Raw genomic sequence first — 13,104 nt, 5'->3', positions numbered from 1 at the left:
CTGGCTTAGGTCTACTACAATGGATCGAACGTGAAACAAGTGGACGTTCCTACAACTACTGGAATGTTTGGTATCCTAGCAAGTCATGTCCCAACATTGCAAGTTCTCAGACCTGGACTTGTCACAGTGTTTGGTGAAGATGGATCTGCAACCAAGTACTTTGGTGAGTGTATCAGCTCTTTGATGGGTTGACAGTTCTTTCAGAGCACAAGCACCTGTGATCGTTATAATTCATGACATGCTTTGAATTTTAATGTTTTGAGAAATCGTTAAACCCATGTGTTCAGTTCTACTTTAATATTGCATTTTGTATAAATGCTGCAGGATGTTCATCTTCTTCCTCTTTTTTTTTTTTTTTTTTTATACTGAGAGATTTTTGACTATCATTGGAGATCTTCAGCTTAAACTCATGTTTCAGTTTGGCATAAGTACCATGGTTTGGACAACCTGTTATGTCCAATATCTTGTATATTTTGACACAGCGGGAGTCGGGCCGGAGGAGGAGAGGCGACGATTGCCGCCTCTCGTACCCGATCGTCGGGGAAAGCGTGAGAAGACTCGCCTGCTTAGCAGGCGGATCTTCTCCATGACAGAATGGAGGAGATCACAGGATTCTGCACAGCTGAACCTGCGATCTCTGTGTCACAGAACCCCACCCACGTCAGTGAGCATGAGGCTCACATTTAACCCTTTGATCACCCATAGGGTTAACCCCTTCCCTGCCAGTGTCATTATTACAGTAACGGTGCATATTTTTAGCCACTGATTACTGTAGTAATGTCATTGGTCCCCCCCAAAAGTGTCAAAAATGTTTGTCATGGGTCCGATCTGTCCGCCGCAATGTCGCAGTCCCGCAAAAAATCGCAGATCACCGCCATTACTAGTTGAAATATGTAGCAGAAAACAAATTAGCCTAAAATGTTAAAAATTTGATTGTTTATTTTATTTTTTTTGGGAATGTTGTATAGCAGAATGTGAGAAAAAAAAAAAAAATATATATATATATATATATATATATATATATATATATATATATATATATATATATATATATATATATATACAGGTCCTTCTCAAAAAATTAGCATATTGTGATAAAGTTCATTATTTTCTGTAATGTACTGATAAACATTAGACTTTCATATATTTTAGATTCATTACACACAACTGAAGTAGTGCAAGCCTTTTATTGTTTTAATATTGATGATTTTGGCATACAGCTCATGAAAAACCCAAATTCCTATCTCATAAAATTAGCATATTTCATCCGACCAATAAAAAAAGTGTTTTTAATACAAAAAAGTCAACCTTCAAATAATTATGTTCAGTTATGCACTCAATACTTGGTCGGGAATCCTTTTGCAGAAATGACCGCTTCAATGCGGCGTGGCATGGAGGCAATCAGCCTGTGGCACTGCTGAGGTGTTATGGAGGCCCAGGATGCTTCGATAGCGGCCTTGAGCTCATCCAGAGTGTTGGGTCTTGCGTCTCTCAACTTTCTCTTCACAACATCCCACAGATTCTCTATGGGGTTCAGGTCAGGAGAGTTGGCAGGCCAATTGAGCACAGTAATACCATGGTCAGTAAACCATTTACCAGTGGTTTTGGCACTGTGAGCAGGTGCCAGGTCGTGCTGAAAAATGAAATCTTTATCTCCATAAAGCTTCAAAATCTCCTGATAGCTAGCTGCATTGATCCTGCCCTTGATAAAACACAGTGGACCAACACCAGCAGCTGACATGGCACCCCAGACCATCACTGACTGTGGGTACTTGACACTGGACTTCAGGCATTTTGGCATTTCCCTCTCCCCAGTCTTCCTCCAGACTCTGGCACCTTGATTTCCGAATGACATGCAAAATCTGCTTTCATCACCCGAAAAAAGTACTTTGGACCACTGAGCAACAGTCCAGTGCTGCTTCTCTGTAGCCCAGGTCAGGCGCTTCTGCCGCTGTTTCTGGTTCAAAAGTGGCTTGACCTGGGGAATGCGGCACCTGTAGCCCATTTCCTGCACACGGTGGCTCTAGATGTTTCTACTCCAGACTCAGTCCACTGCTTCCGCAGGTCCCCCAAGGTCTGGAATCGGTCCTTCTCCACAATCTTCCTCAGGGTCCGGTCACCTCTTCTCGTTGTGCAGCGTTTTCTGCCACACTTTTTCCTTCCCACAGACTTCCCACTGAGGTGCCTTGATAAAGCACTCTGGGAACAGCCTATTCATTCAGAAATTTCTTTGTGTCTTACCCTCTTGCTTGAGGGTGTCAATGATGGCCTTCTGGACAGCCGTCAGGTCGGCTGTCTTACCCATGATTGCGGTTTTGAGTAATGAACCAGGCTGGGACTTTTTAAAAGCCTCAGGAATCTTTTGCAGGTGTTTAGAGTTAATAAGTTGATTCAGATGATTAGGTTAATAGCTCGTTTAGAGAACCTTTTCATGATATGCTAATTTTTTGAGATAGGAATTTTGGGTTTTCATGAGCTGTATGCCCAAATCATCAATATTAAAACAATAAAAGGTTAGCACTACTTCAGTTGTGTGTAATGAATCTAAAATATATGAAAGTCTAATGTTTATCAGTACATTACAGAAAATAAAGAACTTTATCACAATATGCAAATTTTTTGAGAAGGACCTGTATATGTATATGTGTGTGTGTATGTATGTATGTATGTATATATATATATATATATTTTATATATTTATTTATTTTTTTCAAAATTGTCACTTTTTTTGTTTATAGCGCAAAAATTAAAAATCGCACAGGTGATCAAATACCACCAAAAGAAAGCCATTTGTGGGAATAAAAGGACGTCAATTTTATTTCGGTACAGCGTCGCACGACCGCCTAATTGGCCATTAAAATAATGCAGTGCCGAATTGCAAAATAGGGCCTGGTCAGGAAGGGGGGACAAATCTTCCGGTGGTTAATAAATATTCAAGCTTTTGGAATTCATTTGATCCCGTCATCAGGCTATATACATTTCACTACTATATGATTTGATTTAAAGTGATTGTAAAGCTTTCTTAAAAAAATAAAATACAAAGCATGTTATACTTGCCTGCTTTGTGCAATGGTTTAGCAACAGAGCAGCCCTGATCCTTCTCTTTGGCTCCCCTCCCCTGCTTAATGCTCACTATAGGAGTCACTTCCTTTGGGGGCTCCCTCTCGAGTCCGGTTGTTTGCATCTATTCAGACACACAGCCTGGCTTGGCGCAACCCCCCGTTCTTTGCTCACAGGTATTGACTGACAGCAGCAGGAGCCAATGGCTGCCACTGCTCTCAGCCAAGCCTGTGGGAAAGCAAAAAAGGGCTCCTACACACATACACAGTGCTGGATCCAGATTGGGCTAAGGGTGAGCATTTAGGGGGGGCATGCTATTGCTAAAAGGTTTTTTAACTTTAAAGTGTTAGTAAACTCTCATTTTTTATTAACCCCACACACTCTGCTACAGCTTCCAGTTTGTCTCTGCCTAGTTTAGGAGTAGGACCTAGTTCCCTGCTGGGACTTCAGTATTGGCTATATGTAGCACCCTACAGGTAGGTGCTACGTAAAGGTATATTGGGCCTTGTCTGCCTTACAGCAGGGCTGTGGTTTATTAGTCAGTGTGTTATGGTTTCCTGGTGTGCCTGCTGAAGGGGGAGTCTCCCCACTGGTTCCTGTGAGAGGCTTCTCATAGGGCGGTGGAGGAAACCCAATCAGGGGACACATCCAGGCTCGTAACTACCCCAGAAGGCAGATTGTGCTGCAAAGGATTCTGGGAGTGGGTATAAGTTTGGACTGGCACATGACACAATGTCTTTGGCTGGAGCAGAGTCCCAGGAGGGAGAGAATGGCTGTCTCCCCTCCTGTCTGAGGAGGAGGATCTCTGGGTGCTGTCTGAAGATCCAGAGAGTGCTAAGCTGAGGGGATCCGGTGTGCCGAGAACCTGCGGAGAGTCAGAGGGGTCCAGTCCCAGAAAAGCCTACACAGGTCGTGAATACTGAGGATTGTCCCTGGGGGTCTGCCTGAAGTTAGAAGGGACCACCCTGGAAAAGGTTTGGGAATCCAGTGCCAGCTTCTGTTAAAAGGGGGTACCTAGGTTGAGGACCCTGAAGTGAGAGGGTGTTCAAGCGTCAGGAAGCATTGGCTAGCGTCGGCTGGCGTCAAGACAGCACTACTGGGCATTTTTGCCAGAAAAGTCCCACAATTGTATCTAGTTGAGCCTAAAGGAGTATCCCACTCATTCCCTTCTCCCATCCCCTTAAATACAATAAAACCACAAAACAAAGATGCCGGAGTTGTCAATGTATAAGTGCTCACACCCAGGGCTGCAGCTCACAAGGGCTGGAGGGGTAACCGGTACCGATGGCAGACCCACATCAGGCCAAAGGCCTGGAAAACCTACTACATATATAAAAGGGAAAATTTTATTTACTAGTTAGAGTTCCTGGAGAACTACAAGCAACAGCCAGCTGAGGTTTTAGACTGGATAATCTAGAGCCTTAAGGTCTCCCAGCCTGGCCAGCGAGTGTGAGCAGGTTCTAGTCCAGCAGCTAGACCTCGCCACGACAGAGCCCCGATGGATGGGGACGAGCCCGCGAGTGGACCGTCTCACTAGGACGTGACGACCTGGAATGCCCTGAGTCGCAATGTACCCCCTGGCTAGCAGCACCCCCCACCCCGGGTGGGAGGTGGTCTGTTCAGAGTGGCACCCACCTGGTTTGGTGAGTAATGGCTGTCCCCCCCAATCCTGGCGGTCTCGGGGTGGACTTTGGCCCCCTCCTGGGAATGGTCAGACCCTTGGGAGATCCCTCAGTTCCCCTGGCCTCTCGGACATACCAGCCCCCCCCCCCCCCAGTTCCCCTCCCTTTCCCTAGTTGGTTCCTACCTTGGGGGTCGGTAATATTACGGCCACTGCAATGTTCCTGCCGGGGGGGGGGGTTGACTAACTGTCCTGGTGGGGTTTTTTTTTTTTTTAAGGACCCTCCGATGCCACTTGTCTGGGACCCCCCTCGGGGGTCCGGGAGACTGCATGGCGCGCTGTGGGGGGCGCCATTTTGCTGTGGATTTGTGCTCAATATTTTTCCTTTGACAATGTATAGGCAGCCATTTTCTGTTCCCCATATGTAATGCATGGGGTGGCCATTTTCTTGTGGTCCAGATCGCTGGACAGGCATGGCACATTTAATCTAGCAATGACCCAGGCATTTTTTTGTTTCATTTTCCTGCTGAGGCAGATATGGCCGCCATGGATGCCCCCCATCCTGATGGATTGGTGTGGGACCTGTGCTCTTCAGCCGCCGCGCGGGAGCGCGCATTGGTGGAAGCACTCATAGTTCCCGTGCGGGAAACTTAAAAATGGCAGCTAAATCTACAGCGTCAGGTACGCAGGTGTCTTTTGGCTCCCGCAAAGCCCAGAAGTCAAGCAAGGTGTTTTCTTGCCCGGAGCTTTTTGATGATATTGTCAATGGAATCAAGCACATGCTAGTGGTGCCCAAGCCCTTTAAATGCCGTTACCCCTTTGCGGTGGCGGTTTCCACTCGATGAACCGTGCTACCTAAGGTGGATCACCCGGTTTCCAGATTGAATAAGTCTACTGTGGTTCCCTTGGAGGAGTCCCTGTCCCGCCATCTACATGTGTTGGCAGGTTCCATACTAAAACCAATTTTTGTGAACGCTCTGGTGTCAAGATGGTTACTTAAGGGGAACTTAGAATCTGAACAGATTCCTCCGGCGCTGATTGAGCTCCTGGACCAGATGGTTCAAGCCCTTGTGTTCATGTGTGATGCGTCCTTGGATGCGGCCCCCCTAGTGGGCAGGGTGTCTGCGGTGGGGATTGCCATTAGATGCATGGTGTGGTTAAAAAGCTGGTCGGCGGACCAGGCTTCAAAGAAGGCCTTGACGGATCTTCCCTTTACGGGAGAAAGGATGTTTGGATCTTCTCTGGATGAAATGATCAAAGGGCTTACGGGTGGGAAGAGTACTCTTCTCCCTCAATCCTCTAAGGCCTTGGTCCTCAACCCTGGTCCTCAGGGCCCACTAACAGGCCAGGTTTGCAAGATAACTGAAATACATCCCAGGTGATATAATTTTCTGCTTTTTGCAGTACTCTAGTCTGCATCTCCCCAAGGTAATACCTAAAATCTGGCCAGGGTACAAGATCGAATTCCGGTCTCGACCGGTGGACAGGTTCTTCCCATCCAATCTACATCTGTCTCCAGACCGGTTAAGGGATCTACGAGAGGCGGTACAAGATCTGCTTGCACAAAGAGTGATTGTGCCGGTTCCCTCTCAGGAACGCTTTCAAAGGTTTTACTCAAACCTATGTACTGTGCCCAGAAAACAGGGCAAGGTGCGTCCAATTCTGGATCTCAAGGCTCTGAACCGCTTTGTGCAGGTACAGAAGTTTCGGATGGAATCCATCCGCACAGTAGTGGCATCCCTACACCAGTTAGACTTGTTAGCCTCCATAGATATCGAGGACGCATATCTCCACATCCCTATCTACGCTGGGCATCAGCAGTTTCTTCGCTTTGCTGTAGCAGAGGAGAGGAGTATCCATTTGTGGCATTATCTTTTGGTCTTGCCTCTGCTCCCAGGGTTTTTACCAAGGTACTGGCCCCGGTGTTGGCATTGCTGCACCAACGGGGGATTGTGGTACAGGGTTACCTGGACGATCTCCTATTGAGAGCAGACTCTCATACACCTCTGTCGATCACTGTCAGAACCCTGCAAGAGTTCGGGTAGAATATCAATTTCAAGAAATCTGCCGATTCCTTCTTTGAGGTTGGATTATCTGGGCCAGACTCTGGATTCCACTTTCGCGAGGGTCTTTGTTCCTCCGGCCAAGCTGCAGAAGTTGCAGGGGGTGATTTGGTTATTGTGGGCAAACAATCGGTCCTCTCTGCTTATTTGCATGCGTGCCTTGGGTCTGATGGTATAAACCTTTGAGGCGGTTCCATTTGCTCAGTTTCACACGAGACCTTTACAAAGGGAGAGTCTTGTCAAATGGAACAAGGATCCTAAGTCCTTGGATAATTTGATTCGGTTGAGCCACAACACAGTCTGGCTCTGTTTTGGTGGCTTCAGTTGCCAGGGCAAGTCTTTCTGTCTCTGTTTTAGACGGTGGTGACCACGGACGCCAGCCTGTCGGGCTGGGGCAGGGTGCTGGGACAGCTCTGTGCCCAGAGAACCTGGACAGTAGAAGAGTCAAAACTACAGATCAAATGTTTTGGAGCTCAGAGCAATAAAGCTTTTTCTGAGCCACTGGACAACTCATCTGCGAGAATGTCCGGTTCAGATTCAATTGGACAACGCCACGGCTGTGTCTTACAACCATCATCAGGGGGGAACCAAGAGTATCCAAGGAGTAGTTTGAGATTCTAGTTTGGGCGGAAGGGTTTGTTCCCGCCCTCTCTGCTGTGCACATGCCAGGTTTACCTAAGTCGTCAGGTGTTGGATCAAGGGGAGTGGTCTCTTCATCTGGAGGTGTTTCATCTCCTGTTAGTCCGGTGGGGGACACCCAAGGTTGATCTGTTTGCTTCTCGTCGCAACAAGAAGGTTCAGCGTTTGGTAGCCAGGTCTCGGGATCCTCTGGCCGATGCCACAGACGCACTGGTGGCTCCTTGGGGTCGGTATCGGCTGATTTATGCCTTTCCTCTGCTGAAACTCTAAGGCTTCTACGCAGGATAGAGGTGGAAGGGATTCCAGTTATTCTGGTGGCCCCAGACTGGCCTCGTCGGGTCTTAGTACGCAGACATAGTAAGGTTGGTCGCCGATGCTCCTTGGACACTTCCTCTCAGGGAGAATCTGCTGTCTCAAGGGCCTATCTTTCATCCTGCTTTACAGTCGATGGCTTTAACGGCTTGCCTGTTGAAAGCCAGGTGTTGAGAGGTAGGGGTCTTTGACTGTGATTCCTACACGATTGAAGACCAGGAAGTCGACTTCGAGGAAGATCTATCATCGTACATGGAAATTGTACATTTTGAGGTGCACCCTCACTCGTTTTCAGTAGCTAGGGTTTTTTTGGCTTTTCTGCAAAAAGGGGTTCAACAGCGGTTGGCTTTGGGCACTATCACAGGCCAAGTGTTGGCTTTGGCTATATATTTCCAACGCCCGTTAGCTACGCATGCCTTGATTCACACTTTCATTCAGGGAATATGCCATATGGCTCCTCCGAGGCGCTCCCCGCTACCTCAGTGGGATCTGAATTTTGTATGATCTGTTCTTCAACAACCTCCTTTTGACAACATTAGGGAAATTTGTTTTCTTTGTCTCAGAAGGTTGCCTTTTTGGTGGCCATAACTTCTGCTTATAGAGTGTCTGAATTGGTGGCGCCGTCCTGCCGCTCACCTTATTTGGTGGTCCACACAGATAAGGTGGTACTCCGACCTTATCAATCTTTTCTTCCTAAGGTGGTTTCTGATTTTCATTTGAATGAACACATTGTGCTGCCTTCACTCTGTCCCAAGCCCAAGCATCCCAAGGAAATTGCCTTGCATTCTTTGGATGTAGTTCGGACGATCAGGGATTAACTGGCCGCTACTGAGTCTTTCAGAAAATCAGATGCTCTTTTTGTCCTTACCGCAGGACCTCGTAAAGGATTGGCTGCGTCTGCTGCGACCATATCCAGGAGGATAAATGTAACCGATCAAAATTACGAGGCTTGTATACCAATGCCAGAAGCCTGGCCAACAAGATGGGAGAGCTGGAGCTGCTGATGTTTGAGGAGGACTTAGATTTTGTGGGGATAACTGAGACTTGGTTTGACAGCTCCCATGACTGGATGGCGACCATTCAGGGGTATTCCCTTTATCGCAGAGATAGAGAAGGTAAAAAAGGGGGAGGGGTATGTTTGTATATTAAGAACAGCGTACAGGTAAATATGAGGGATGATATTAATAATGGAGCTATGGACGAGGCAGAATCCCTATGGGTAGAGCTTCAAAGGGAAGGCACGGTGGGGAAGGTATTATTGGGCGTATGCTATAGGCCCCCCAACCAGAGGGAGGAGGGGGAGGCGGACCTCATGTTACAGATAGGATTGGCAGCAAGGATGGGAAATGTCATTATAATGGGGGACTTTAATTATCCAGATATAGACTGGGCAGAAGGAACTGCGCATTCAGCCAAGGCTCGGCAGTTCCTAAATATTTTGCAGGACAATTTCACGGGTCAGATGGTGAATGCACCGACAAGAAACAATGCGGTACTTGACCTACTGATTACCAACAATACAGACCTGCTCACGGATATAGAAATACGGGACAACTTGGGAAACAGTGACCATAGGTCAATTGGTTTCAGTATTACAGTAATAGGAAACACAAGGGTAATATAAGGACACTGAATTTCAAAAGAGCCAATTTCCCTAAACTGCGCTCGCTGCTAGAAAATATCAAATGGGATAGAACCCTGGGGACAAAGAACACGGAGGAAAAATGGGAGTGCTTCAAGAGCATACTTAACAAGGGGATTGGCCAGTGCATTCCACAGGGAAATAAATTTAAAAGAGCAAAACTAAACCCTGGGTGGCTAAACTCCAACATAAAAATGTATATTAGAGCTAAAGAAAAGGCCTTCAAAAAATACAAGACTGAGGGGTCATTGGCAGCATTTAAGCACTACAAAGAGTGTAATAAGAAATGTAAAGACGAAATCAGGGCGGCTAAAATAGAACATGAGAGACATATAGCGGAGGAGAGTAAAAAGAACCCCAAGAAGTTCTTTAAGTATATAAACAGTAGGAAAGCGAGGCCAGAGCACATTGGCCCCATAAAAGATGATAAAGGAAAAATGGCCACAGAGGACAGAGAAAAGGCGGAAGTGTTAAATAATTTCTTTTCTTCAGTCTTCACAAAGGAATCGGGGGGCTACACGAACCTTGCTTGTAAGGCCGAACTAAATAATACACCTCAGGAAGTGCCGCCATGGCTAACAGAGGATAGACTAAGAGCTAAACTAGAGAAACTTAACATAAATAAATCCCCGGGACCGGATAGCTTGCACCCGAGGGTTCTTAATGAGCTCAGCCAGGTGATTGCCAGACCATTATTCTTGATCTTTAAGGATAGTTTACAGACGGGTATGGTGCCAGCTGATTGGAAAAAAGCCAACGTGGTACCAATATTTAAAAAGGGGCCGAGATATATCCCGGGTAACTATAGGCCGGTCAGCCTAACATCAGTAGTCTGCAAAATTTTGGAGGGGATGATAAGGGACCACATACAAGACTTTAGTAAGGAAAACGGTATTATAAGTAGTAATCGGCATGGATTCATGAAAAATCGTTCGTGCCAAACCAATCTATTAACCTTTTACGATGAAGTGAGCTGCCACCTAGATAAAGGTAAGCCTGTGGATGTGGTGTATCTGGACTTTGCAAAGGCCTTTGACACAGTTTCCCACAAACGCTTACTGTACAAACTAAGGAAGGTAGGTATGGACCATAAGGTGAGTACCTGGATAGAGAACTGGCTCCAGGGGAGAGTACAGAGGGTGGTGATTAATGGGGAGTACTCGGACTGGGCGGGTGTGGAAAGTGGGCTCCCCCAGGGTTCTGTCCTGGGACCAATCCTGTTTAATTTATTCATAAATGATCTAGAGGAGGGGATATCTAGTACAATCTCAGTATTTGCAGATGATACTAAATTAGGCTTGCCAATATCTTCTATGCAGGATGTGGAAACCTTGCAAGCGGACCTGAACAAAATAACGGGGTGGGCAACTACATGGCAGATGAGATTTAATGTTGAAAAATGTAAAGTAATGCACTTGGGGGCCAGAAACCAGAAAGCATGCTACTCACTAGGGGGGGAACCTCTGGGTGAGTCTAGGATGGAAAAGGACTTGGGGGTACTGGTAGACAACAGGCTTGGCAGTGGCATGCAATGCCAAGCCGCCGCAAGCAAAGCCAACAGAATACTGGGATGTATAAAAAAGGGGATTCACTCCAGAAATAAATAGATTATTCTTCCACTCTACAAGACTCTGGTCCGGCCACATCTGGAGTATGCTGTCCAGTTCTGGGCACCGGTCCTCAGGAAGGATGTGCTGGAACTGGAGAAAGTCCAGAGAAGGGCAACAAAAATAATTAGGGGAATGGAGGACATCAGCTATGAGGAAAGACTACAAGCACTGAACCTATTCTCTCTGGAGAAGAGACGATTGAGGGGGGATATGATATCAATGTACAAATACTGTACTGGCGACCCTAGCATAAGGAACAAACTATTCAGAGAGGAGATAAAATAAGACACGTGGCCACTCACTAAAACTTGAGGAAAGGCGGTTTAACCTTAAAGTGCGTAAGGGGTTCTGCACTGTAAGAGCGGTAAGGATGTGGAATTCTCTTCCACAAGCAGTCGTATCAGCAGGGAGCATTGATAGTTTCAAAAAACTATTAGATGGACACCTTAAAGACCACAACATACAGGGGTATACAATGTATGGTTAAAAGCAAACACACACACACACATAGGTTGAACTGGATGGACTGATGTCTTTTTTCAACCTCACTAAATATGTAACTATGTAACTACTGTATATCCAGATGGATCAGGCAGACGGTTTTTCAGGCTAATTCATTGATGGGTCAGGTTCCTACTTTCCCTATGATGGCGCATTCTACTAGGGCGCTGAGTGCCTCTTGGGCTTTTCGTCATCCGGCATCAGTGATGCAAGTTTGCAAGGCGGCCACTTGGTCGTCTGGGCATACGTTTAAAAAATTCTAGAGATGTGTTCTATAGTAGATGTGTTGGCATCCTCGGATGCCTCTTTTGGCAGCAAGGTTTTGCTGGCTGCTGTTTAAAAAAAAAAAAAAGAGAACTTTTTGTTCTCTTTTTCTAGGTGAGCTCCATGTTACCTGGTTGGCTGATTTTTAGCCTTTGGGGAATTAAGTTGTTCTTTGCATTGTTTTTCCCACCCCCTCATGCATACACTGCTTTGGTACATCCCATTGGTCTGAAGATACGGAGCTGCATCTGTCAATGGACATTGGAGAACTGGATTTTTGTACTTGCTGTTAAATCCTTTTCTCTGAAGTCCACTGACAGATGCAGCACCCGCTCCTCTACTTTTGAGTGAAATCGTTTTTTTGTCTTCTTAACTCTGCTTGCAACTAAACTGGAAGCTGTAGCAGAGTGTGTGGGGTTATGCCTGCGCGGACAGCCCCATAGGCGTGGTAAAGCTTTGTCCTGCCTATTGTCCTATTCCTGATGGGAGGAGAATAACCCATTGGTCTAAGAAGATATGGAGCTGCGTCTGTCAATGGACTTCAGAGAAAAGGATTTTACATTAAGTACAAAACCAGTTTTTCCTTGCAGGGGAAAACTTTTTTTTTTTTTTGAGTTTACTACTGCTTTAAATCCATAGAATGCATTAAGGTAAAAAAAATCTTTTACCTTTGCAACCAAACCATTTAAGGAGATATATATATATATATATATATATATATATATATATATGTATATATATATATGTATATATATGTATGTATGTATGTATGTATGTATGTGTATATATATATATATATATGTGTATATATATATATATATATGTATATATATATATAATTATAATATAGCAAATTCTAAAATGTGTATAGGTGGAGGGGAATGAAAGTTCTTCATTTTCTAAAGTGGAACATGACAGTGTTTTAAGTACCACTACCTTAACCTTTGATGCCAAAACGTAGTGTATATCCAGCCAAAATTTTTTTTTTTTTGTGTTTATATAGCGTGGCGAGTGATTAACACTCCCCCCTATCTGGGGCTCTATTAGAAATATTTAATCTTGATGTCTGCTAACAGTGTTTTACCAGATAGGAAATGATTGATAGACAAGTACCATAGACCAAATTAAAAATGCTGTTCTTCTTCATTTGAATAGCTAGAACCAGAGATTTTATTTTTTCTTGTGTCTGATGCAGATTTTCCCTCACTTCCTGTCTGGTGAAACCATTGTGTATAGGACAGAAAATTAGGGTAAGCTGGCCAAAGATGAATCGAAATTCAGCCTGTTCAGCAGGAACTAGTTAACTTTTGATCCATCTGTGACCCTTCCCACTTGACAGAAGTCAATCTAATTATTGACTTCTGTCTAACAGGAACTGGCTGAGGGGAACAA

At 45.3% G+C, this 13,104-nt stretch overlaps 1 protein-coding gene across 1 annotated transcript in view; it reads left to right on the top strand.

The window, feature by feature from the left end:
- The window catches only part of ATP5F1D (ATP synthase F1 subunit delta), a 43,050-nt gene that overhangs the window by 15,181 nt on the left and 14,765 nt on the right, over window positions 1–13,104 (top strand). The window contains exon 2 of the mRNA XM_082253708.1: window positions 10–163. Within this exon, the coding sequence (XP_082109834.1) occupies window positions 10–163 (154 nt within the window). The remainder of the gene's footprint in view (window positions 1–9; window positions 164–13,104) is intronic.

The sequence above is a fragment of the Pelophylax lessonae genome, assembly GCF_965119305.1.
Source record: "Pelophylax lessonae genome assembly, chromosome: 1".
Classification (NCBI taxonomy): domain Eukaryota; kingdom Metazoa; phylum Chordata; class Amphibia; order Anura; family Ranidae; genus Pelophylax; species Pelophylax lessonae.
This window is presented reverse-complemented; position numbering and strand designations above follow the sequence as displayed.